Source organism: Pempheris klunzingeri, chromosome 5 (assembly GCF_042242105.1).
Source record: "Pempheris klunzingeri isolate RE-2024b chromosome 5, fPemKlu1.hap1, whole genome shotgun sequence".
Classification (NCBI taxonomy): domain Eukaryota; kingdom Metazoa; phylum Chordata; class Actinopteri; order Acropomatiformes; family Pempheridae; genus Pempheris; species Pempheris klunzingeri.
This window is the reverse complement of record NC_092016.1, coordinates 26,085,401-26,113,396: the sequence shown is the minus strand read 5'-3', so window position 1 is coordinate 26,113,396 and position 27,996 is coordinate 26,085,401. Positions and strand designations below refer to the sequence as shown.

Genomic DNA, 27,996 nt, shown 5'->3' with positions numbered 1-27,996 from the left:
TCATTGGTTCACATGGTTGGTGGTCTTGGTGTGGAGCTGCGGTGAGGGAGACGACGATGATGCGTGAAGGCGCTGCTGTTGCTGGTGGGACTGGGGAAGGAGCCGGGGGTGACACAGTGACTGTGGGGTGAAGGGTGGAGGGTGACACTGAGGGGGTGCTGTAGGACAAGTCTCGAGGTGGGCTTGACGCTGCAGCTGTGGTCTCTGGGCAGCAGCAGCAGCAGCAGCAGCAGCAGCTTTGGCCTCCCTCTTGGGAGTGTTGTTGAGGATGTCCAGGCTCCGGCGACTGGAGGAAATGACATCTGCGACAAATTTGGTGCATTCAGCGCAGATGTCGCGCAGCGTGCAGCCATGAGCGTACAGGTGGGGGAACTCCTCCTCCACTGAACGACGGGATAAGCAGCGCAGGGACCTGCAGAGGGGCGGGCAGGGTTGGAAAGGTTTTATATTTTATATGACTGACATCAATGGAACAAATTCATGGCAGGGATCTCGCTCAGCAGCTTCTGTTTAAGCTCATAACTGCATTTAAAACAGAAAAAGACCAACTCAGTTAATTTCAGTGGCATCACTGCTCACCAGGGAAAAGTGCAAAAAATGTGCACAAAGCAAATTCAACTCTGTTGAAATTTGGCACGTGAAGGTGCTCTATTGACCAAAGGCAAATTGTCTTGACAGTGCTGGCCTGCTGGAGTATAATCTCTGTTATCCTACTGTCCAGTTAGCTACTGAGCTACAGTAGCTAGCATCTTAACTGAGAGTAAAGCTAGCTGTGGCTGTAGACTGTATACAGGGATTTCATCTAGTCTGTGGCTGTGCTCTGGCATGCTAACATGTTAGCACTTAGCTGCAGCTTTCACTACATTACCAAGCTTCTAGAAACACGTATGTTGCCAGGATGTGTGAATAAACTCTGCCGGTTCATTTTCTGGGCCTTAATGAAAAGATGCTAATGAGTTGGACGGATAAAATGCAGGATACAGCAAGCTTTCGTCCTATAGGGGCTCAAAGTCAGGATAACTGTGATTCTAGTTTTTAAATCTAAAAAGTAAGTTTTATGTTAGTACTTATATTAAAGTGCAAATATTATATTTTTGGAGGAGTTTTAAATTTTATGAAAATAAAACTTATATGAAAAGATCTTTTAAGTCTTTTCTCGAAGCATAACTATTTGTTCATGTCAGTAGTTTTTTTAAATCAACATATTCTCATACCAACAACTCATCCACACATTCTATTTCACAAATCAATTATCTATGAAGAGAGATGGCCCTATGTGTGAGGAGGATTAGGATTAAACATAACCCAATACCTTTATTAGGTTAAGGTTAGTGTAATGAAGAGGTTGGAGATATTTTTAAATGTTTCTATATTGTACCTACTTTGGATGAGTCCATATGATTGAAACCTTATCATACACAGAGGGAAGAAAAGTTGCTTCTAGTTGTGTGTAAATAAATCTAATTTGATGAGAGTATGATGATCCTCAGTGGGAGCAGCCTGACAGACCCTAATCTGTCAGATCACAAAAGCAAAACAATTGCACAAATAACAGTCATTTTCAAACTGTGTAGTTTCTTCCTCAAGACTTCTTTTTCTGTTCTCTTGTTCACTAAATTATTTGTGCCACATATAACTGGATATGTTTGTTGGAGCAGCATTTTAAAATCCAAGGCGAGTTGGTTAATACTGACTGTTCCAAAGATAAACAGACACATACAGTATCCCATTTCTCACAGTAAACCAGCTGAGCATCTGAACAAAATGAAGCCAGACTTTATCTTGTTTGCATTCCTAAGCTTATTTAATAAACACAACATGATAAATTGTGTAACTTAAAAAAAGACATGCGGGGGGCTGGACCATCACAGTCACTGACAAAAAGATTAAGGTCATCTTTTCTGATTAAAACAACACTAACACGAACTGTCGGCTGTTAACAAACCTACTATTTCTGTCCTTATCGGAGCGCAGCCAGGTAGCGACGACAGGTGTGAGACAGGAGATCAGCACGACACCGTGCCTGCACACTCGCTCACTCTCACTTGCACGTCTGTCTTCAAACAGGCGCAAGGAGCCAGGATATTAATGACAGCTGGTTAATTATTACATAATGGTCGCTTAGAGGCCTCCAAAGAGCCACTGCACTGATTACATAACAAAACGATGGGGGGGTGAACGCTGGTGATGGGATTGAGTAGGCAATCTGCGATTGGTTGAGGTAAGCACAGAGGCTGTATCTGCTTAGGCTGGAGAAGGTTAGCAATCAGTGGCGTGAGGGAGCGGCAGACTTAAATAGATTTAACCTGTGTTCTTAACCTGAGGTGTGCTTTTGTCCTTGGATTGAACAAGCATCACGATTGGCTGACAGGACTGTAGGGAAACTGGGTCTGAGTTTCTGTGTCACAAACTAGGAGTCCATCCGAACGTGAAGCCAACTTCACCTTGAGTGAACTTTGCAAATGAGTTGCAGAGGAAGAGGAGGGATCTCTGGACAGAGCCTGCTAGAGGGCCCCGGAGGCTGCAAGGTTCCTTACACCTGACCATATTGAAATATTAACACAGCGCACAGATTCATTTGATTTGTTGCCCAGGATGAAATATTTCAACTACTGGATGGATTCCCATGAGATGTCGTACAGACACTGATAGTCCTTCACTTTTCCAATGAGTCTGATATTTTAGTTTTTTGGTGAAAAACAACTCGACTGCAGGGACGTTTGGTAAAGACATTCATGCCTCCCCAAAGGATCATTATCAGGTCAGAATTTTAACTCATCCACTAAATTGGTTTATAACTAAATACCTACAAAGCTAATTACATTCAGCCTCAGCTAGACTTTGTGGTAATCATATCACACTAATCAGCAAATGTGGGCATGCTAACTAGGTTTGTGTTCATGAGCATTACTCCTGCCAAACATAAGTGTTGAAGCGCTGTGAGCATGTCAGCACTTAGAGACAGACAACACACACGCTCACAATCACACTCACACTCATACGTACGGGCATATTAGAGTTGATTAACCTTAACCTACGTGTCTTTGGACTGTGGGAGGAAGCTGTAGTTCCCAGACAGAACCAACACAAGCACGGGGAGCACATGAAAACTCCAGACAGAAAGGTTCAAATCGCAAACGTGCCGGCCAGCGGGTTTGATCCTGGAGTTCTAAATCATAATCACAGTCTCTCTGGTGGCTCTACTGACAAATGGATACTCACTTATAGACTTGGCTTTTGTGTCCGTGGCTCTTTGGAGTGCTGTGGAAGCCCACGGTGTACACAGGAATATGGGCCATCTTCTTTGAGGGAATCTTCATCTGCAGCACAAGAAGAGGCATAACGATAAAAGAAAACAACGAGACAGAGAAAAGAGAAGAGAAAGAGAACTGAATGGGGAGGAGACACAACAGACTTGATGGTAAAATACTTACAGTAAGTATTTATAAAATCTCCAAGTGGAAACGATAGATCTAAATACACTACAGACTCCAGCTGTCACACAAATCACACAAATCACAAATGGAGGAAAAACCCATACAAACACATGTATTTCAATAAAAACACTCCACCACAGTAATGTCACACAACACAAATGAGTCACAGCATCCCGACAACAGCACCACACACATCATTTAGACTCACAGGAAACACAAACAGCCTTAATGTCAAACCTACAGAGCACAGAACCACACATCCAACACGGCTTGGGACTGAGGCAACAAATCAGAACCGACAAAAGAACAACAGAAGAGTTGACGTCAACAGAAATACCAGACACTTCACTGGACAATGTGCTCGACATCCCATTTAAATCAACCCGTAGTATTGTTTGCGTAGCAATATATAGCCAAATACGCACAGAACCGTACTTTTAGAACTACAGCAGAAAGCTTTTGATGAATTGCAAACACTGAACACATAGAAAGTTACCTTTGCGCTACAGGAGCTGCAGACAGATCTGTAAGAGAAACAACAGTGAATCAGTCCAGCTGTATTCCTGACTGTCAAACTTTGTACCAGTTTGTATTGTAAAGTAACCATGACACATCAGTGGGGTCAGTGCTGCTAACTGTACTGTTCTCCAGTATTGAAACTGTTCAAAACATCTGGTGTCAGTTTCAGGTCACCATAGTTTGGGGTGTGCTGGGCTGGAGACTCGTTACGGTTATTACAAGTTTTACTGTTTGCTACTAAAACATAATTAAAGCCGTGCAGTATTTTGCTTAAAGGGAAATGTTGGTTTATTACTTGGGTTTTATTTTGGCCCACATTCCTATTAGCAGTTAAACTGTACTCACCAAGGTGACTGCTGAGAGCTGGAGAAGTGGTGAAACCATTAGACAAAACTACGACGACAGGTTGTAAAGTTGGTATTTGAACCAGATAATGTAAATTTGTCATCATCTGAATGCTTGTGTGCTGTGCCCTGTTGGAACGAGCAGGTTTCAGCAGTTACTTTGGTGAGAGCAATGTTACCAAAACTAATAGAAATGGTGGACAAAACAATAAAAGTAAGACCCCAGTTGTAATTAAGAGGCTTTGATGTTGTGAAATGAACTTCAAAATATAGCATGGTGGTAAAAACTGTGTTGGGGGTGCTTTGGCAAGACTATTACTATTACTATTACTATTACTATTACCTAGACTGGAACAAACATGAGTTAGCATTTAAAGATAAATGTGACACGCGGATTCCAGAAATCCCTAAACAAGTGAGATGAGCGTTTTCTTTGACACCTTTTACACAGTAAGCAGGTAGACGGCCATGAAAAGAGAGGGAATTTCACTCTGCAGCAGCAGCAAACCTGAGAAAAACAAACACACACGGTTACTGAGTCCATTTACTGCTAACAGCACAGTGAGAAACGGAAATGCAGCTCCACTCCGTTACCTTGCCTCTCTTCAGGTTATTGTAGAGCTCTTTGCTCTGAAGGAACTTCTCCATCTCGGCTTTGACCAGCACTCGCCGCACATTGATGACCTCATCCACCGTCAGGGCGAGGCTCTCCACAGGGTGGCTGAACTCCTCCTGAACACAGCCGGCAGCATCAGTCAGTCCACTCATTTTTACACTCAGTACTTTACTCCAAGCTGAGCAACAGTTTGAGATGTCAGTGAGACACAACTGTTACTCTGACATCTATCAAAGACAAAACATTATGGGATTTTTCCCCCTTTGAACAAAGCAGTAGTCCATTGATGTGATTGATGTTTATGTGCTCTCACCAAGCCTCAGACCTCAGGCTCCTGAGCAAGCTCAATGGTGTTTTTACCACCTCTAAAAAAGCCTGCCGGCTGGTAATAGTTGTGAATGAGGAAAGATCTGAATTCTGAAAGCTGAAGATTATTACAAGGATGTGTAAATAGACATGTTTTTTCTAAGAATATAAATATAAAGAGCATTCTACTTTATAAGATAGGATGAAGATCATCTAGTATGACTGAAAGCTCCATAACAGCTACTGAATGGATTTTGTGGTGAGATAAAAGACAAATTGAACTCGTTTGTATCGACTATTTACTTGTTTCAAAAATTTTATAAAGTCAAGTGTCATTTTTCTGGATTCTAGTGCATCCATGTATCATATTCTGTCCTCTGAAAAGATACTGACGCTCATTTCCAGAGAAGATTGGAAACAGGTTGCATTGTACTCCAAACAAGTTGAAATAATCTTACTACACTGGCTGAATTTTTCACTTGCTTTAAGAAAATGTGCCTTTAAAGACTCCATAGAAGATGGAGACTTTGGTTAATAACCAACTGACCTGATAGAATAAATATTTTTGCAGTGCATTTTTATTTCCAGTGGCACCGCTGAGACTTCACATGATGCCTTCTGTGATTCTAACTCACCATCCACTGCTTATCCCCAGCTCTGGAGCTAGATGTGGTCTCTGAAGCCTCCGTGGTCTCGTCGACTGAACTCAGAGATAGACGGGCCGGAGAGGGTGGTACCCAGCCGTGAACTGGGAAAGAGGCTGGAGTGGGGAAAAGTGAAAGTGACAGAGCAGAGAAATAATAAGACTTTATCAGGGGAACTAAATACGGCGCCATCAGAGAGTGAATGAGAGAAAGGCACAAATCCCAGTCTAACAAGTCCATGAATTACACATCAGTCTCTTTCATTCAGCGCCGTCTCACATCTCAGCCCTTCAGAGTGCTTGTCGATTGACTCTAACGCTGTCATGTATTATTCATCTGATTTCAGTGATGTGATTCAGCCCATACTCCTGCATCTGTAACTTAGATCACAGTGAGAGGTCTGCTCAGCGGCTGATCTAAATGAGGAGCTCAGAAGAGGTTCAGTTCACCGACGGTGGGAGGCGGGGTTCAAAACAGACCACACACTGGGTGCCACTTCGATCCTGCAAATGGAAGGTGTCAAGTTGGCTCTAATGGAAAGTAAACAGGCTGAGAGGAAGACTGCAACAGACCCGTAAACATCATCAGTACATATAATTTGGATCAGCTGCCGATGACAGCCAGGGCTTACAGGCTTACTGTCCTCGCATTCACACAGTTTATGCTGGAGAGTCCCCTGTTGGCAAAGCCATGTACTACATAATAAATCACCATCCAGCTATTATTCAGCCTTGTCTAAGGCTTGTGGTATGCAGCTGCGTGGATCAGCTTGCAGCCATCTAGAGAGCGGATTGAAGACGGGACGGTTTTTCAAACAATTACCTCTGGATATGAACAGCCAGGCTGCTAATGCATGAATCATGTCCATAAAACAGATAGCATCCTCCCTGTGGCGTACGTGCATCACACAAGTAAAACCCATTAGCCTCTACCCTCCTTCACTCAGTTAGACTTTATCAGCACATTTTTAGATTTGATTAGGATCCATTGCATCTACCAAAAGCTTCGCGGCAGATGTGATCCCCTTCAACTCCCTGTCAGCAAGGGCTGTGAGGATTTTACCGCGGGGGACTGACACGTTATTCAGCTTCTATTTCAGTGAGGGAACAGTAATTCAATGAGGTTAGTGCTTTAGGTGTAACTGAGGGAGGACACAATAATATCTCCACAACAAGTGAATCATTTTATTGCCTTCAAGTCTAAAATAAAATGCTTAAAAACAACAATATGCATTCTATATTTGGAGGCTTGTGCTTTGAATTTTAGCAGCAGTTGTTTGGTTTTGTCATTACTTTCTAGTTAATGCACCACTGTTTTACTTCCATGCCTCAAGGCAGAGGAGCTGGAAACTTTAAAAAGGGTGTTTAGACTAGTAGCCACTGTATTGATGATCTAAGTGCACTCAGGTTAACTGTTTATGGGGCTCGGGTTTGATGTCAGCTCATGGACAAGTCGTACGTGTGCTCACTAATGCAGAAATGCAGATAGACGTACAGACTGTGGAAACTACCGACCGCACTGCTGTAAACCTGGCACTGTGTCTCCCCCTGTGGGAAGAGAATGAAACGTGCATCCTTTGCAATCGTTTGCACTGCAGCTGTTCTCATTAATTATCTGTCTTTCAGAGATTCAAATAGAATCTAACCGATGACATGAGCTGCAGCTGTGTTCGGTCGCCCTTCATTTAACTGCAGACTCCTAAATGTCAGTGAAGCCTGGTGGAGACTGAATGTAGAAGAAGCACAAATGTTCGGCTATGTTAAATGTAGAGCTAATGAAAAAGAACAGAAACATGCCGCGGTCCACGGTGCACTAAATGCAGCGAACAGACTTTTTTCAGCATTTTGATTTCTCAGATTAGAAACAGGTGTTTCTGATAACCTCAGCTCTGTCTGTGCATGTGTCCCAGGAATCGGGATTTCAGTGATTTGGTGGAAAGTTTGCCGTGAACAACTAATATGTCGTGCCGGGTGTCCAGTTATTATGCTCTTAGGCCGGTGGTTCCAGAACCTCCCTTTCATGCCCCCCCTTAGGAAGCTCAGTACGTCCGTACCCCCTCCTCAGAGCATAGAGTAAAAACATTATTTCCCAACCTTAACAATGCTGCCAAAATGAGTAAGAACAGCAGCCAAGAAGAACTTTTGAATAACATTATTCAGAACACGAACTGCATTTACTTTTCAAGTGTTTCTCGTTCCTTTCTGGTGCAAGTTAAACTTTCCTCACACAGACGGACACAATGCTCTCCTGCTGCACTGACATTGAATTCGAGCAGCAAGCTGAGCTTCTGCGTGCCTTGGATTTGACTGAGATGAATGCTTTATATGAATCTTTGTGGCCTTGCTATATAAATCCATTTGCCTTGCCTTTAATCAGAGCCCTCATGTCTCATTCATAGGTCGTCTTCACAGCAGACATTCTGACTTATCATGGCAGGAGAATCTTAGGTAATATTGCTGCTGAATATCTGTTCTAAAATAGCTCAATGTAATTTTTGTTTCTCTCCCCTTTTTTCCCCTGGCCCCCCCGCAATGGCCCCTCAGTTTTGAGTCAACACAAACAGCACCTCCTTTGTGCCTGAACAGATGTTTCAGCTCTCCTTTTGCAAATTCAATCTGATCTTCACCATATTTTCATACAAGCCATATTTGGATGACCACAAAAACCAGCCAGTCATGTTTATTATAGGTCAGATGAGGATTTCTTGTAACCAACGGCCACATGTGTGTAATCCAGGCCTATTTCATGTGCCACTTCCATATTTCATTGTGAATTTTAATCTGAATCATTGTGTGGTGTATTATCAAGTTTATACGACACGCACACAAAGCGAGTCCATGCCACCCTACAAACATTTAATGGCAAGGTGCCTTCAAGTGTTGCTATGGCAACATGATACTTTTAAATCAGGGTGACTCATTAGGGAGTCGTCAGTAGTGGGGCTACCATGAAAATGAGAGGATGCATCTCAAAAGGGTTTATCCTGAACTAATCTTGAAATTTGTGTTCAGTTTTTAGATATTCTCCAAAAACGAGCATGATTATTCATGGCAGTCCAGACTTCTAATACATCGAAAGTAACTCATTTGAATGAATGTGTGTGTTGGTAGAGCTTTCCACTGTAGATTCCACTATTCATGTTTGGCTTCCAATATTGAGGAGTGAAAAATCACCATCCAGTGAATGTGTGAGGCAGTTATCAACGTTGCTGATGTTCCCTATTTGGGACGCTGGAATTCTCTAAATTCTGTGATTTTTATGAAATTCCACGACCAGCTTTAATCTGAAAATGCTTGAATCCCATGTAAATCAGAAGGTGTTTTGCATGTGCATTGTTCTATACATAGAAGTAACTATTAATAAACTGAAGAACTACTATCTTTGGTCACATACTGACCTCTGTGAATGGGAGGCGGCCCTGTGCCGGTCAGCGTCCTGGACCGAGGCCTCTCACCCCTAAGCCTGACTGCCCCGTCCAGCTGGGCCGACGCAGAGAATGAAGGGAGCATCTCGCCATGGAACAAGGCCAGGTCGTGCTCTGAGAAGGAGCGATCTCTTTTCAGAGGTGTGGGAGAGCTCTCTACCCTCCTCAGCTCTCCATTGTCTGGGGACTCCTCTTCCTGCAGGGTGGGGTTGAGGTTGGAGAAGGAGAGGAGGGGGTAAACATTAGGAGGGATTAGGAGGAAAATAAAAAGAAGGGGAAGTGATTGAAGGCGACACGGGAGAGGAACGTGTATGTGGAGAAATGTCATGCAGCTAATGTGGAGTGTGATTAGAGTGAGCCTGAAAGGGGTTGAATGAACCTCACAAACTGAACCAGGATGAAAGCGACGCTGATGCGACCAGACTGTGTGGAGTCTGGATAAAGAACACGTCAGACAAAACTGTGATGTTGAAATTTCTTACTATGGGGTACAACCATGGGTCATAGTTGTTTATTTGCATATTTTAATTGCATTTTAATTTACTGTGCAAATCTTTACACTGAAGAAAGATATTGCGTTAAGTCATGTTATGAGCTCACGTCGCAATGTGATCAATCCGATGTGTGCTGCAACTTGAAATCAGGGTTTGCAATGAAACAGCAAAGAGGAGCCAATGAGATTGTTCTTAATTAAAGCTCCCTGGATAGTTAAGCTAAGGCAAATATAGAAATGCAAAGGTGATCATTTTGACCTTAATCCATATTCAGCTGAAAGACAACGTCTAACCTTTATTCAGCAGCTGCTCCTCCAAGAAATGTTTGCAGACTTGAAATCTAATCTTCTTTAAATTGGTTCATTTTGCAGGTGCGAATGGAATATTATAATATGTATGAATGGCTTTCATATATGAATAAAATTACTCACACTATTTAAGTAAATATAGCGTTTAACACAGTGTAGTGAAACTTGATTCAAAGAATATGATATACTTGAGGGGACAAAAATAAAAGTAGTCTTTATGCAGAACGATCCGAATCAGAATAACATATATTATAATATTGGACTATAATTACCGATACATTAATGTGTAAGTCGCTTTAGTATTGCCGCTGGTGAAGAGGGAGCTCCTTTTAACTACTTTGTAAGCTCATAGCTTGTGAATATCTCCTCTCATATTAACCTGTAATAATACATCATATTTTATTTGTTTATTATATTTGGTATTAATCTGTAAAGTAATTAGTAACATAGTTTATCAAATACATGTAGTCTCTAAATTATAGTTGAATTTGAAGTATAAAGTGGTAGAAAATAGTCAAGTACAGGGCTGTGGGGATTGTACTTGACGTAAGTATAGTGCTTGAGTGAATGTACTTCACATTCCACCACTGCTGTGCAGCTGGACAGAGGCTTCACAGTGCTTCAGAGACCACAGACATTACTACTGGATGTACAGAGCCTGCCAGGAACCTCAGAGGATGCTTAAACTGCTGTGATACCTCGTTTAACCTCGTTTTGGCTTCCATACAGTGTAGAAAAAGGAGAAAAAGAATACCAATGTGAAACTGAAGCGAACAAAAGAAGGACGAAGACACTAAAAAGGCAACAGTAAACATGTCACTCCTCCTGGATGAAGCAGAACGGCTTGGCCGACAGCTAGCCCTCCCTTTGGGCCCCTGAGAATATTGTTTTAAATACTGTGTAGGGGAACATGAGTGTAAGGGAGGACCACATTGTCAAGTTTGGATTGTTGACAAGAGAGAGGGAAACAGAGACGCTCTCCCATATTGTTGAGTCTTTGTGCAAAGGAGAAGAGGATCCATCTCAGACATTACTCCACTTTCTGCCCTCTGTGCTACCCTGCAACTGCACAGAGGCATCTTAACCAGCTAAAGGCTAACAAAGCATGTGTTGCTGTGACAAACAGCCCTGAGAGATGGCAACAATGATTCCAGTGCCTAACAATGTTCGAGCTCCTGCCCGGCCTCACCTCAGATATGTTCATCTCCTCCATCTCGGCCAGAGTCGGAGCCTTGAGCAGGACGCGAGGGCGGGATGGCAGCCGTGGCCCGAGCTCCGACACGGACAGGTCGATGCACGAAGTAGATTTGACATTACAAGGACAAGTCTGAGCCAGGCAGGGCAGAGAGCCAAATGCTGGGGGAAGAGGAACGGAAAAAACACAGTCAGGGAACAAATAAGTCCGAGTCACTCAGATCAGAGGGCACTGATTCTGAGATGTGCCGCAAGTACCATCGATAACTCATTTCCAAATACATTTTCTGTTACTGTAAACCAACGATGTCAAACCAACACTGAGAAGAACTGCAGCCTCCCTGTAGCTTTTCCACTGGATTTAATGCCAATGTGAGCCGTGGGGGTTCTTCTTGCGGCACAAACAGAATTTAATTCATATTTCTATATTAATAAAGCTCTACTGCATACAGCAGCAGAGCATTAGCAGAGATATTAGCAGCTTAGGAGTTGGTGGAGACAAGAAAGAGCTAAAAGGAGAGACGATAGGGGGCTTAAATTTAGACTTTTTTTTTTTTAAATCTGTGCATCTTAAATTTTTCTAGCAAATGACAGATGAGGTATTATTCGTTTTCACAAATTACCTGCAGCACCTTTAAACAAACCAGTGTGTTCAGTCCCACACACTCAATTACACTGAAATTGATTTGTAAATAGCTGATCATTATTCATAAGGGGCAACACCACCTCCAAGTGTACTATAGCTCTAAATAGAAAAATTAGTCCAGGTTACAAACTTGCAGTGCATATGCACAACCGTAGTGTGACCCTCACAGGCTACAGTACAGAGTTTACAGACCACAGCGTCAGCCCTGAAGTCATTACTTAGCAGAACGGGTGGTCCATTCACCTTCGGCCGTACATTTACACAGCAAGAGCATTACTAGACACATACTGAAAGTCATACGGGGACTTTAAACACACAGTTTAGAGGCAAACATAAACACACAGGCACTTCTACTTCATTTTATTTTCATGGATCTTTTACTTGATCTAATATCACCATAATGCTTTTCCCCAGACACAATCCAATGTTTTTTTTATGTTGCATACAGCCAATACAGTGTGAGACCGTTTTAGCAAAAGAGCTCTTCTGTCTGTCTGATGGGAACAAAACAAGGTCTGGTTTTGATTCTGCAGAGCACCACAGCTCAAATAAGCGTTTGTGTTTACTAAAGACAGCATCCTTTCTTGTTATGGGTCTTTTTGAGAACTACGTTGAAATGATCATATTTGTGATCAGCATTTAACCTGCTGGTGAGACGCTTTCACAGAGTCATGGTGGAGGAAAAGAAACATTGTGGTGGAGGTTGTGCCCTTACGTCTGGAGCTGGGCGGGACCACCGGCCTGAGCTTCCTCTCCTGCTTGATCTCAGCCAGGACCCGGTCATGGAGGGACTGCTGCTGCGGGGGAGGAGGGGGGAGACTGCGCTCTGAAACCTAATGAGGACAAGTAATTAGAACACACCCATACTTCTGAGAATTCCAAAAGAGATGATGAAACATGTGCATATTTTTACCAAAACCTCTTTAATGTTTCTTGACTGGGTGTAAAAAGCTTTTGAACAATGTTTATACCAACACTGGACAATAAAACTCTCCAGTGAAACAAGTAGCACCACAGTACTGCACTGTACTAAATATTGATAGTAAAAATCTCCAGTAATATAGTTTGAGGATACAGAACAATTTATTCTGTTACATTACAGTTATCAACTACATTGCAGTGCTGGAAACACTCGCACTGGCATCAGTAATGTGCACAGGTCTATTAGTAATGAATAAGTACATGAGGGAGATGCTAATGTTAGCAGTGTATTAATCTAAACCAGTTATACGCAAATGCAGGCAAGTGCTATAAGCTGCACAGTAACGCACAAGCACAATAATGTCTAAAATATACGCTTGTATTAAGTTAGTAATGTGTCACTGGTCCAGGCTAATGCTACAGTCCATGTTACACTGGAGGTCAGTGACAAGTGAGCCCAAGACAGGAGCAGCCAACTGTAACATTAACCTCATTCAGCTACGTTTACAGACGACTCTGCCAAATAGGATTGTTCACTTGTATCTTTCTTCTAAGCTTGGTGATCACATACATCGCTCTGCACTGCTTCTATATAACGCGCACTGGTTTTTAAGGTATGCTGTAAATGGCTAGGACAACTGCAGACTGGTGTGTGCACGCAGCTGGAGTGAGCTTCTATCACGAGGCTAACTCACCGGTTTGAGTGGAGGTCTTGATCTGATGAAATCCAGAATCAATTCATGGGCATTTCTCTTCACTCTGGTAGGAATGTCACCGTCCACCTGGGTAAGACAAGAAACACACCGCCGGCTGTAGCACCGAGTCTGACGATCAGACAGTGAGATCCAGCCAGTCTTGACTCTCAAAAGAATGAGCAGAAAATGAGTTTGCTTCCAGTAAAATCTAGAATAGAGTTTAAAATCCTTCTCCTCACCTACAAGGTTCTTAATGTTCAGGCTCCATCATATCTTAAAGAGCTTATAGTACCGTACTACCCCACTAGAGCACTGTGCTCCCAGACTGCAGGCCTACTGGTGGTTCCTAAAGTCCTCTAAAGTAGTGATGGAGCCAGAGCTTTCAGCTATCAGGCTCCTCTACTGTGGAACCTCCTTCCAGTTTGGGTTTGGGGGGCAGACACCCTCTCTAGACCTTAGACCAGCCCCTACTTATGCTGCTATAGGCTCAGACTGCTGGGGGACTCCTATGGTGCACTGAGCTCCTCTATTCTCTCTCCTCCTCTTCCTCTCCATCGTTATGTCTCATGTCAGTCAAATGTCTGCCTCTAACTTGCTATCTTCCCCGGAGCCTTTCTGTGCTTTCTCATCTCCCAGGTTCCTGTGGATCCTGTGGATCCTGTGGATCCTGGTCCTGGTCCTGCTGATGTGGTTCTCTGCTTCATGAATCACTGCTGCAGATCATCTGCCACTTGTCATGTTTTTCAATAATATCATACTGCTAATCTTTTAGTCACATTCCTATTGTTAGTGCTATAGTCACTGCTAGTACGTTGGTTGCTGTTTGTGTTCTCTCTCTCTCTCTCTCTGTCCAACCTCCACCCAACGTGGACCCTGACATAAGCCGCCCACATTGAGCCTGGTTCTGTTCGAGGTTTCTTCCTGTTAAAGGGGAGTTCTTCCTGCCACTGTTGCTCAATATAACATCTGATGCTGCTCATGTGGGGATTCTTGAATCCTTAATTTTGAATTCCTGAATCGTTGGGTCTCTTTCTAATTAAAGAGTTTGGTCTAGACCTGCTCTTTATGGAAAGCGTCTTGAGATAACGCTGTTGTGATTTGGCGCTCTATAAATAAAGATTGATTGACTGATTTACTAGAGTCAGAATGTTGAAGCTAAAGCTGATTCCTGTCCACTTGGGGACAATACAACAAGCTGAAAACTCAACACTGTCATGATTATCCCCTCATAAAGCTGAAAATGGCAAACATGTTACCTATCAATACATCCAGCAGCAATATTAGCATACAGTGCATGAAAACGTCCAATGTTCTCTCTCCTTTTAGCTCGGTTTTGCTCTCACCAAACTATTGAAAATAAAACTGCAGAATGCTCCACGACATTCACCGACTTCGTCCGCAGTGTACGGCAGGCTCATCAGAATCTTACCACTGTAAACGGTTACCTGCAGTGAGCTGTGAGACTTCAGTCCAAAACAGTAAAGCTGCAGGTGGTGAAACCAAAAAGAAAGAGCTGGAAGAGGCTGAAATAGTCTGTAGAGCCTGACGGAGCAGGGTGATCATGTTCTGGGCAACTGCTGCCAGAACGACAGAAGGCTTCCCTCAGCCTTCATTAATATTTCTGTTCTGAGGCTGAATTATGTATCTGCCTGAGGAGAAGGCTTCAAGGTGATTGCCACATGTATGCCCGATGACATTTTCCTCCTGGAACAAAACCTATATACAGTATATGGTGCAGTGGATTTACTGAAATAGAGGGTAGCGGCTCAGTGTCTATAAATGACCCAACAGGAGTCACAGCCTCAAAGTCCTTGTGATCCTTTGGAAGAAGTCAGGTGATGATTAAAGAAATCTTGCCAGGTGAGGATTTCAAGAGAGAAAGAAGAAATATCTGTGACGAGTGACACTTGAGCAACGCCAACGATTCACAGTGCACACACAATTCAAACCGCTTTAACAGTTCTTAGTTCAACTGCATTCAAATCTTAATAATCATTATCGCATGATATCTAAGTCTCGTCTCTCACCATGACTTTGCGTAGCTGGAACTTGCGCGCTCGTATGTCCTGCATCAGCATCTCAAAGGGTGTGAGGCTGAACTCGGTGGGCAGGGAGTTGAACGGCTGCTCCTGCACCTTCTTCAGCTTCACTCCCTGCCTGAGCTCCTTCATCAGCTGCACCCACAGACGTGCCTGGGGTGGAAACAGAGACAGCAACAACATGCACATCTGTATGCTTCAGCACCGTCTTCTGTCAAACACACTGTTGCACTGTCCGCCCCGTGGCCTCGCTCGTTTGCTCTCACCCAGTCTCTGTGTTTCAGTGCGTCCAGCTCCGCTGTAGACCTGTCCTCCACAGCTTCCTGCGTCGTGATCTTCTTCAGCATCTGTTCGACAAAAAACAAGAGACATATGTGTTGTTTTTTCTTAAAAACAGTGACAACACTTGTCTTTTTTACCAGCTACCATAAGGCTTTACAATGAAAAAAAATAACTCTGAACCTCTTTTTATTTATTTCTTTATTGTATTTTAACTGTGTGGTTTTTTGACTGTTTTGTATCATCTGCTTGCACTGTTGATGTATGTCTGCTTGGAAAGCTGCCGTGCTATTGTAATTTCCTGTTAAGGATTATTAAAGTATCTATCTATTTATCTATCACTACTAGAACTGGTCTGCCACATAATGCGACATCTCAGGGAGTTGTACACAATATCTTAATGCAGTGTATGTAGGCTGCATATCATGTTAAAACCTTTTCCTTAATTACTCCAAAATACATTCGTTTTTATCTTACTTTTGTGGTGGGGGGCATCAGCGTGCATGTCTGCTGCTGTTTCTTTTCTGATGATATTGGTTCTGTGGTTACACCAGAGTGAGACATAATCTAATTGTGCACTTAGCAGTTTTAACCCAAACCACTCAGCATGAAACTTTACTGTATTTAGAGGTGAAAAAACAAAAGTGTGACCTAAAATAATAATCCATTTGGAAAACCATGCGCTCATCCAACTACAGCAGGTACAGTGGGTCAAAGCTGAAGCAGGGAATCAGTGTGTGGACTGTGATAGATGTTTAGTTTGAATGGTGTTCCCTCCAAAGTAAGTACTATGGTTTTAGTTACTGTTTGTTCTCAATCATCAAAACAATTGGTAGGATCTCGGAACGTGGCAACATTGATCATTTATCGTTGCTGTCCCCTTGGGCCCATTTTTAGCAGACAGGTTGTAAACGAGCTGAAAGGATCGTTAGCTACCACTTTAATTTAGAGGTAAAACCAAAAGCCAATGCAAACGTGAAGCCACTATTAATCCCACAGACAAACCTTGAGCACACACGCCTCGGGCAGGAAGTGTCGGTAGAAGTCCAGAGGTCAGGCTGTAAACTGTGATGGATGTTTACAATGAATAGTTGGGTCATACTTTCGAAGTTCACTTTCATTTCAAACTGTCAGTTGCACAGTATTCCACTGACCGACAGTTGGTGGCTGTAACGTGTGAAGAAATGTGCAAAGGCAGGGAGGAAGACTGCTGGCTAGTGAGCACGGACGTAGACATTGCCAGATTTAAAATACTCAAAACCATGTGAGTGTAAACGTAATTGTGTTTGTTCACGAGACAACTCAGTGTACTTTTAATTAGGTTAAAAGTACAGCATGGAAGTGATGGCCACGTTTATAAGGAGGCCCGATTTGTAATAAAAGGGAATGATCTTTTCAAGTCAAGTTAACCCAAATCATAAGTGAGCACATAAGTGAACTGCTGTGGAGCGTTCAGGTCACATCGCTGAAGGACACTTGAAACAGCAAACATTTGACGCTCTGCTGGACTTTTTGTGCCACGTGGAAATCCACCCGCTAAATGTCACAGTGCCTTCGTTCTGCATGGACACGTGGAAAAGAAGAGCTTCCTGCACAGTGTTTCTGCTCCAGTTCACTGAGGGTAAACCAGCGCGGTGACACGACACAAGACGTGACTTGAAGCTGAGCGCCGAAAGGAAACTGTGGAGGCGGCGTCCTCAGTCATTTATCAGTCTTTGCTCTGTAAACAGGAATATTAAAGGGAGCAGGCTACAAGCATTTCAAATTCAGAGAGCGCACACACAGTGAGGGGCAGGCCGCTGGAGACAGAGGCAATGAAATAAATGAAAAGCAGGTCACGCATCTATTTTCCATCTATTTATCCCCCACATGTTCTCAGCTAGAGCGCTGTAAAAGTAAACAGGTGTTCTTTTTTAAAGGTTACATTAATATTGACATGACAGCCTGACGCACCTCCTTAGCATCTCGGATTTTGATGAGGAAGGTCTGCAGCTCCAGAGTCTCTACGAACAGAGCCCTGCAGACAGCCTGGTAGTGCTCCGGAGCCAAGCTTGGGTTGGCCAGCCGAGACGCACACAGCGCCATCACCTGGCGGAATGTACACACTGGCCGTACGACTCCCTTCTGCTCCTGTTCCTCCTCCTCCTCCTCCTCTTCCTGCCCGCTGTACCCCTCATCTGTGGTGCCGTTCCCGGTGGTCCTGTTGCCCTCTCCGCCCTGGTCCCCCCCCGCCATGCGTTCGATGAGGCGCTCCAGCTGTGGGCTGAGCTCCCGCTCCTCGCTGTCGTCCAGCCCCCAGTCCAGAGCTCGGTAGATGGCCACCCCCAGCGACTGGACCAGCTGGAGATGGATGAGGAAGTACAACAAGTAAACAGGTTGTCCTTTACCAACAACGCTGCCCAAACAAAAAGACTGTGTGTGTACAGTACTCCAACCCGTCTCTCACACATCACCTCTGAACGGTGAGCTTAGACACAAGCTTTTAAGTTGGCATTAACATGACAGTTAAAACATGCCAAGAGGAAGAATACGATGGCAGAGATTCTTCTGAAAGGCCAAGTATCAGTTTTTTATTCACAATGTGTAAATAAACTTTACTTTATAAACTTTTTAGTAAATTCTACAACCGAATGGATGTTTTCTGTCACTATTTAAAGGGCGAAGTGCTTTGAGTCTCCCTTCTTTCTTTCTCACCTGACGCTCCGCAGCAGATGGAAGAGGAGGACCATCAGTGTCATCTGAGGAGACGAAGGAGGAGACACAACTAGTTAGGACCTGAGACATCCACAGCTTTACTTTTGATTCCATTCAAATGTTAATGATATTTCAAACTAAACTCTGGGGTTAATTAATGTCTGTCCATTTCTAAACAACACAAAAAACAACTGAGAACTTAAAATGGTAATAGAGGGTTATGAATTTCAACCTTCTTAAAAAGTGTGAAACATTTTTTCAGTTGGATGAAACTTTTTTTTTAAGTACAGGTAGTCGATGCATAAACATTTTCAGAGGAAAGTTAGATAAATATACATAAATATACAATATACTGTGTGTGTGTGTGTGTATATATATATATATAAAGCTATTAAAGCCACTGATAACTTAATTGTGAAATACAACAAATCATAAGCAGAAAGTCCACAGGATATGAAAATACAAAAACTCAGGACAATTAGTTTTTTCCAGAGATCTATTTCTGTGGTAATGTTTGGGGATTTGAGTTGGTCTTATCTAATAATTTCCATCTTTTTTCCCCCTTAGAGGCTGATTTTCTTATCTTGTGAATGCAGACTAACGGTTTTAAAATGGGACTGTATAAGTGATTTGCTGGCAGGGGGACAGTGTCCTGATTCCACTCTGTGTCCAAGGTTTGGACAGAACTGCAAATGGGTTTAATGCCCTATTTCTCTTCTATAAGAAGTGAACCCCAGACTTTTCTGCCACATTAAAGAATTAGTTATATGACACTTTTAAGCCTAAACATTTTACTCAGAAGGTTTGATTTGAACAGTCGGCACTGATTGTCTTTTCAGTCTCATGTGAATGTGAGCTACTGGGAGACTACAACAGAGAGCAGACAAATCAGGTACAGCTCATCATCGATGCTTCTACGATGTTTTTCTTTCCAAAATAAAGCTTTCAAATAAGTGTGTTAAGAAGAGAGACCACTTCCTGTGGTTAGAGAGACATACACATATAGCTTAAAAATGTTGCCGAAGGGGGTTTTAAACAAAAATCTAGACTGCCTCTATATTAATCAGCAAGAAAACCCAATATGTGTCCTACATATCAGGTGAACATGCTGGGGACCTGTACTTAACTTTATTCCAGTCTGTTTTCAATCCTTTACTGAATCAAATGTGTTACTCCTACATCCTACAGTCATGTATTACTGTGTCCCAGACAGGTCAAGTGTGACTATGTGAATGTGTGTGTGCGTGTGTGTGTGTGTGTGTGTGTGTGTGTGTGTGTGTGTGTGTGTGTGTGTGTACGAGAGTAGAAAAGCTCTTTCTCCCGGCTCGGATGTCAGTAATGACACCCGAGAGGCCTGAAACTCCTCGATCAGCAGCTCTCACTGCGGAGAAACAGGAGAACGGACGGACAAGAGGAGTAGAAGAAAGAGACAAAGACGGGGAGAGAGAGAGAGAGAGAGAGGCCTCATGGAAACACAAGGGGAGAGAGAGGGAGATGAAAGGAGCGAGAGATAAAGCGAGAAAGAGATGAGCAGAAAAAAGAGGTGGAGGAGCGGAGGTGTAGACGCGGTGAGGCGGGGAGGTCAGCCCGCCACAGCGTCCTCCCCTGTCAACAACAAAGTGCTGAGAGCAGGACGTGAGCGGCGGACAGACAGAGCGTCACTCTGTTCCCCGTGTGAACACAGACGCAGATTCACTCGGCAACAATAGGCAGCAACTGACACTGAAGGCAGGCCAAGAAACATGCTATTACGATGAACTCCCCACAGGGGTGAGATAACATGAGCCCCTGTAAACCTGTCAGACAGGTTCAAATAGTGTCGGGCCAGGGTCACCCACGGTAACCAGTGATACCTCCACCAGTTTCCCACAGTCACCGCTCCGTAAACACAAAGGAGGAGAGGAATCTGCATTGAAAGCACTTCCAAGTGCCCCAAGCTTAGAGCTTGGAAAACACAATAACCCAGTTAGCCATATGGACAAAGAAAGGATGTTTAGGCTGTTGAGATATTACAATGTTTTTCCATTGAGCTGCAGTGCTTCTCTATCTGGAGGCACTATTAACATCAACTTCACACAAAAAACAAACAACAACAACAGAACAATTTTTATTTTCAGCGTGTTTTTTTCCAACTACATCTCAACAGCTTTGATGTTTTGGGTTATGAGTTTATGGAAATGTTAATGGGACACTTGTGGGACAGCTAGACGATGAGTGTCCATCCATGCTAGCAGCTCTGTGAGCCTGTAAATCTCAGTCTGTACACCTGAAAATGGAAGAACTGTAAACCGGAATGGATTAAACAATTCTACAACGCATCTTAAAGATAAGATAACCACAGTGCTTCTCAGTGACGAAGCAACGTGAAGCCAGTGGCTGCTCACTAAAGAGTGTGTTTTGCAGGAAACACTGAATGAATTTGGTTTGGTATTTAGAGGATCACCAAAGTGATAACAATTCATACTTGGGGGACGAACCGAATTTCTCCATCCAATAGTAGTGGAGAGGTTTCAGGCTGAACTATAGAGGTGGGCCAACATGGCCCCCCCTTGAGCAATGCCATTAGCTGTCGACTATCCTCTGATATCGGTTCCTGGGCAAACATTTGATGGTGTTTTGGGAGGTGTCTGACTGACTTAATGCCCCGTGGCCCTTCCCATCACACCCTAAGGTGTTCTTCTCATTAGCTTTAAGTAACAGAGGAAAATATTTCACCCCCCCAATAAACATACACTCATAGCCTCGCACTCACATCAACACACACACACACACGATGGACTTTGCCATCTGTTGCCATGGTAATAAGGTCTAAGAGACGATATCCAAAGAAACCACAAAGTGACAGAGAATGAAAACTGGGCTGGGAAGAGCAGAGACAGAGACAGAAAGAGTGGAGAGACATACGACAAGTGAGAAAGCAGGAACATTTTCACTTACATATGTCCCCTGAAGTGACCTTTATCTCTAAGTACAGGTCAGCGATAGCATGGTGACGCACTTACACGTGTTACAAGTACAAGCTGACGTTTGCCCTTTGCCCTGAGTGCATTTATTGCAAGACAGCAATAATCAAGGAGGAAATAAACCACTCACGCTACAGCATCTTTCTATTTCATATCAGGGAAGCACTGATCTCTAGAGCTGCATGTTCCATGAACTGTCTGCCGTGCACCAGAGCTGTGTACGATTTGACATAACTGGTCTTCAACAATGCAGGGTCAGCATGCTAAAAAGGGCTTTTTGTCTTTCATCTTGTAAAGCAGTTGACATTCGGGTGATGCAAGCTATTTTTCTGACAGGAGCGATATATATCTGGACTCTGCCATCCTGCTGGCCTTAAGTGCACTGAGTGAATCTCTGTTAACCCTTTAGCCAGCAGCCTTCACAAACAAACTGAGAGGCTTCACTTCAAACTGAGGATATCTGTGTATATACCTGTTCCACAGTGTCTCTCAGTTATTCTAAATCTCCTCCCTTACTGTGCCTGTTTATCATTCACACATGCAGCCCCTCTGCAGGAGGAAGATGTCTATGACGGAATGCTTCTCAGCACCTCTTACTGCTCCAACACTCAAAACTCAAACTGAGCACTTTGGAATATGCAGCACATTCAGTTTTTACAAGGGACAATATGATTTCCATTAGACCCACTTAGTGATGAATCTATTAGTGAGGCTGAAGGTACTGTGCCGTTTAAGTGATCCTGACTCACATTAGGACGGTGCTGCGCCAGTCACAGGTTTACAACAAAGTCAACGCATTGTCTAATAACACTGGTGACACATTACAAGGTGGTGGACACAGGACGGCAGCAGACGGGGCTGGGTAGTGCATGAATAATCTATTGTTGAACATCCACAGACTTGGACTTGTCCTGAGCAACAGCTGTTTGCTGTGGAGTTTTAACATCATCCAGACTTGTGCTCAGTAGTTTGTGATTAGTGGCTGTTCAGCCAGTTTTTGTTACTACACCTGCTCCATAGAATAACCTGGTGGAGCAGCTTTCTGTTGGAAGCAGCTTCAATGTCCTCTGAGGACATTTGTTAGTGTGGCTGCTGTTAAAACGGCCCAGTGGAACCCTTTACTGATGCTATACTCCTACAGCTCTTTGGTTTTATGGGTCTTATTGTTGGTTATTGCTGAATGTATGACTATTGGCTCCTTAATGTTAATGCACGAATGATTTGCAGTGACTGTAGGATGTAGCATATCTTGGCTTCTCTTATCTTAGCAACCAAAGCAGGTTTCAGGTTTCCTGGCAGGCAGACGGCTTCTCTGGCTATTTCTGTGATGTATTGATATTCATTTAGCATATTTCAGTAAAAATGCATGTTTGAATATCCAGTCATTCTATCTAATTCATTTGTTGGTTGTTCATTATGCTTAAAGCTGCCCTAATCAATATTTTTAAATTATCAGTGGAAATAACCGTAGTGACGAGTCCTGACAGAAAATGACCATCCAACCCTGCGGCTCCACTCAGCTCTATACAAACACTTGGCTTATTATACAGCCCATAACTTTAGATTCTTGGTTCACTCTGACTGCTCCTGTCAGAGTTCATTTTAGGTAGCTGTTTGTGTTTGTCTCTCTCTCTCTCTCTCTCTCTCTCTCTCTGTCCAACCTCCACCCAACGCGGATCCTGACAGAAGCCGCCCACATTGAGCCTGGTTCTGTGTTGTTGTTGAGTTCTTCCTGCCACTGTTTCCTAATCTAATATCTGATGCTGCTCATGTGGGGATTCTTGAATCCTTAATGTTGAATTCCTGAATCGTTGGGTCTCTCTCTAATTAAAGAGTTTGGTCTAGACCTGCTCTTTATGGAAAGAGTCTTGAGATAACGCTGTTGTGAATTGGCGCTATATAAATAAAGATTGATTGATTGATTGATTGATTTTCACTAAAGAAGCCTTGACAAACCTGCCGGCACCCAGACAGAGGTAGCAACTAGCTGGTAAGCACAGTTGAGCGAATAGTGGACTCATGTTTGATGAGTGGTCAGAAGCTCAGCTGTTCTTTTGGACCCCTGATGAAATGCTAATATGTTCGCAGTAAGAATTTAATCAGGTGAAACTATATGTCAGCGTCAGTGTTGGGCGAGTTACTTGAAAACATCGACACTCATTTCATCCTTACTTTACATTACTTCTCATCCCACATGTCACATTTTGTTTTGTGTTGGTGTATGATAATAAGCCAGCTAAGGACACACATCATGTTAGAAACACATCTTTGGAGCATTTCTCCTGTTGTGGTGGTGGCTAACCACCCCACCCCACCCCCCTACCAGTGTGTCCAGTGGATGCAGAGACACAAACTACCAAACCTCCATCAAACCACCAGTAGGACAGCAAACAAGCTGACAGAGAAATACTGGGATTAATTGTTGTGTGATTACTTCATTTCAAATTGTAATCTCTTACACTATTTGTAAAAGAGAAACAGAGGGAGCCGTTCTGGCCATTAGTTAATGACAGAAAAATATACAACAAGATTGACATATTGCAGGAAGAGTACAGCATCAGTGAGCATGTGCCACTTCCCAAGCTATTTTTATTTAACCTTTAATTAAGCAGAAAATGTCCCATTCTTTTTTCCAAATGTTTTTTCCACGGTGGCCAATACAGGCAGCGGCAACAAAAAAACAAAAACTTTGCTGAAACTGACGTAACACAAGAAGACATGTTACAATATATGAGATGCAGATCAAAATACAGCACGCCGTGCTACGCTTGCTGCATCGGAGAGGCTTTGCGAGCTCGACCTAAAATATCTGCCGGCACGAATACACTCTGCTACACACAGACTCGCCACCAAAATGACAAAACTGCACCCAACATCGTGCGTCACTCAGTATTAACTGAGGACGGAACGTGGGCCAGGTGGCTCATGCAGTGAAGGAAATCACATTTCTGCCTCACACGAGCTTACTGCAGGACCACGATTCAGTTTCTATCACAGTACGACTGTTTCAGGTCAGACTTGTGCTCTTTCTGAAGGGGGACTGGGCCACACAGTCTCTGCAACAGCTGATGCCAATGACGTCAGTAAACTGCAAATATGTCTGCCAAGAGGGACGCTTGGTCGTGTTTCATACAGAAGGAGACTTATGACAAGGAAATAGGCTTTATCTCTTCACCTCCTGTTCATACCAGACGCCTGAATTTACTTTGGTAAACAGAGCAGCGTGTCCGTGGGCTGGGTTGGGGTGGGATGGTTTTCTCTGCTGCAGGCTAACTTTGTGTCTCCGGCCCATTGGTCAGGTGCATGTTCACGTTAAAATGCTGTGTAGTGCAGCTTCAGCTCCGCCTCATGTTTGGATTCACATTAACTTCCTCGTCCTCTGCAGGCCGTTGTACAACCTGACAAAGTTCAGATTTCCTAGAAACAGAGAGGCTACTGACCGTACATACTAATGTGACAGTGTGTTAATCTGCCAGGACGGAGCAGCGTCTGCAGCGTCATCGCTTTGAGGCAGTTTACACATGAAGCTCTGCAGCCCCGTTGTTTCCCTTGTGATTGACGAGAATCAAATATATCAACTAGTCAGATACTGTAGGTAGCATTTGCTATAATACAATGAAGGTTCTACTGTCTACATGCTGCTTTTCTCCTGTTTGGAACATTCTAAGTTAAATAGTTTGGGTCCTTATTTCATCTTTTCTGTTCAAGTCTTTATGTGCACAGAGTTTTGTTTGAGGGGAAAAAGTTATGAGTTCAGTATTTGACAGAACTAATTATCTGAGACAGTGTTATCCACTCTGAGAGCGACTTTATCAAACCCAGTAGACATTGATGTTTGCGATGGTTATAGCTGTTATATATATATATATATATATATATATATATGATAACCAAGAAAAAATATTATGACACACGCTTGACATTGTATTGTAACCTTTGTGTTAGTGAATACACTGAAGGTATAGTGTATAAGATACAGTATTATTATCTATAAGCTATATTTCTATATATGTAGCTTCAAGCTCAGTGGTTTTGGTGGCCCTTAATTTGCGTGTGTGAGTCCAAATGTCAATTAAATGGGTCAATAAAAACAAGTCAATAAAACGAGTCTGCATTAATAATAAACCCTGGACCTCAGATTGTTGTTCACCATTAATAGTTCCCTCTCCAGCCCAGCTGTCTAAAACTGGCCTGTTTGGGGATGATGTGACCGCTTAAGGAATGCAAATGGTCCTCCGGCTGACTGTCTGCAATAATGATGTGGACAGAGTCTCTAGAAGAGACTCGCTTCATGCCCGCTCAGGGACATGAATCCCTCCTTGGAGGTGGACTGTGTTTACTTATGGATCAGCAGGACGTAAACCGACACAGGCTAGGAGGATAAACAGCTCCGTTAATGAGAGCTACCCTCCTCGCTGAGAGCTGAGAGTGAACGATCAAAGTGTTAGCAGCTGTAGTTCTGTAGTAAACACGGTTCACCGGGATCTTCAGCAGGTCCAGTGTCCCCCCCTGTGGTCCAGCAGGGTGGTCCGGTGTGCCCCCGGCAAAAAGAGGAGCACTTTACATTCTAGTATGACTGAGAGGAATAGAAAGGGAATTATTATTTGGATTTCTTTTCAACTTTTATGGGATGTAGGTCCCTTGAGGTCGTGTCATAGTCTAAGTTGTACTTTTAACAAAACGTGGGTTTTACAGTGATTTAATGGTAAACTAATAACGGTGTTGCCAGGCAACATGCATCAAGCATCACTTGGAGACTAACTGTAAACTTTTCCGGTTTAAGTCAGCTGTTACTAGGCGACCCAACAGCACAAAGGTGTGTGTTCATCTGGGTGAGACAACTAGCGCTGGGGGTGATCCTACTTCTCCTGAGATTGGATCTCTACATTTCTCACGGATGTTTTTAATATTCATCAGGACTAAGCGTGAGGAACTTTAATTATTCTGGCTGTGTGTTGCTTTAGGCCAAAGATCCAGCAAAACTAGTCCAGAACACGTGAGGTTTTCTGTGACTTCCAGTGTATTCGGTGCAACTGGCTACGAGCAAGAGCCTGAAGAAAACACCATGTGCACACGTGTCTGCCACCTCCCAGGGGTGAGGAGGAGGAGAAGAGGTGAAAAAGTTGAGGTTTTAGTTCTGTGTGGTCTCAGCTTCACCGTGAGCCTGAGAGGATAACCTGCAGCCCACATAAAAACCTTATTAAAGAAGTTTGGCCTGAAGTTGCCTCTGCCCTAGTCAGACTCCTGGAAGAGGTTTCTGGGGCCCAGACCGCAGTGAGGACATAAATACTTCACATCCAGCAGGATATTATGCAGGTACAGGCTAAATCCAGCGGGGGGAACAGCTAGAAGACTGCGTAAAATCCTTTGGGCTTCCCTCCACCCTTTGAAGTCTCCAAAACAGTCTTTGCATGAGGGGATGTTAGGGCGAAGCTGCGCTCTATGAATAATTAATCATTTACCGGCATAATACAAGTCATCCTTGTTGGCATCAGTGCGACAAAACACCGACCTGGCAGCCCGGATCACAACAGAGCCTGTTGTTTAAGGGCGGCTCAAGGTCCTGCACAACTACCGAATGCTGTAGGTGAAGGGAGATTAGCCCGGACAGCCCCTCGGACAGCCCCCCCAGGATGTTCCTGTGCACCAAACTACATAGGAAATTCAGACAATTTCCAGAAGCATCGTCTTTAACTCAGGGTCCCTGCTAGATAAAACACAACTGAACACATCCTATGAAACACTGGTGGAAACTCTTCAATTCCGCACTACTAAGGCCAGCCAAGCCCCCCCCCCCCCCCCCCCCCCCAGCGGAGTAACGTTAGGTTACTGCTGATTTTTGAATTTAACTTTATGCCGAATTGAAAATGGTTTCAGACTGACTGAGTGTGGACACACTGTTGGAATTGACTTTTTAAAAGTGTGTCACAGCTTTTAAGAACGAGCCGAGCCGAGCCGAGCCGGGGCAGAGGGCAGCTGGGGGCAGCAGCGGTCCTACCGTGGTGTCGGGGCTCCGGCTGCAGGGACACGGTCCCGTCCCTGAGCAGGAGGATGGAGGACGGCTCCTTCACCCGGCTCACTCTCCCGGCCGGCGGGCGGGGCACCCTGAGCCCGCTGCAGCACTGGTAGCACACCGCCCATGCCTGCTCCTCGTTGATGGGCTGCTCGTACGACTTCAGCACCTCCTCCAGAGACAGTTCCCGGGGCTCGGCCAGGTCCCGCGCCTCTCCGCGGTCCGTGGGGGCGTTTACCCGCGAGTCCCCGTCCTCGGCGCTTCTGTTGGTGGATCTGGCCATGGCTGCGATACCGCGGAGCCCATCGTTCACTCCGCGGGCACCGAGGCCATTTATGCTGTCCGCTGCCTCCTGCCCGCTCTCCTTTCCTCCGCTTGGCGTCCACCTCTCATCCACTACCGCAGCTGCACCTCGTTACCACAACACCGTCAAAGCAGCCACACTACAGGCCGAACTTCC

General features: G+C 43.9%; 1 protein-coding gene across 1 annotated transcript; it reads right to left on the bottom strand.

Annotated features, from left to right (window-relative positions):
• On the bottom strand, positions 1 to 27,819 carry spire2 (spire-type actin nucleation factor 2). The gene is made up of 15 exons (XM_070831182.1): positions 27,522 to 27,819; positions 18,561 to 18,604; positions 17,820 to 18,206; positions 15,854 to 15,934; positions 15,576 to 15,740; positions 13,549 to 13,635; positions 12,648 to 12,765; positions 11,282 to 11,448; positions 9,264 to 9,486; positions 5,858 to 5,982; positions 4,895 to 5,032; positions 4,741 to 4,808; positions 3,934 to 3,961; positions 3,223 to 3,320; positions 1 to 412 (listed from the first exon to the last, which is right to left on the bottom strand). Exons 1-15 carry the CDS (start codon positions 27,817 to 27,819, stop codon positions 1 to 3), a joined length of 2,439 nt encoding a protein of 812 aa, XP_070687283.1.
• Positions 27,820 to 27,996: the final 177 nt, after the last annotated feature.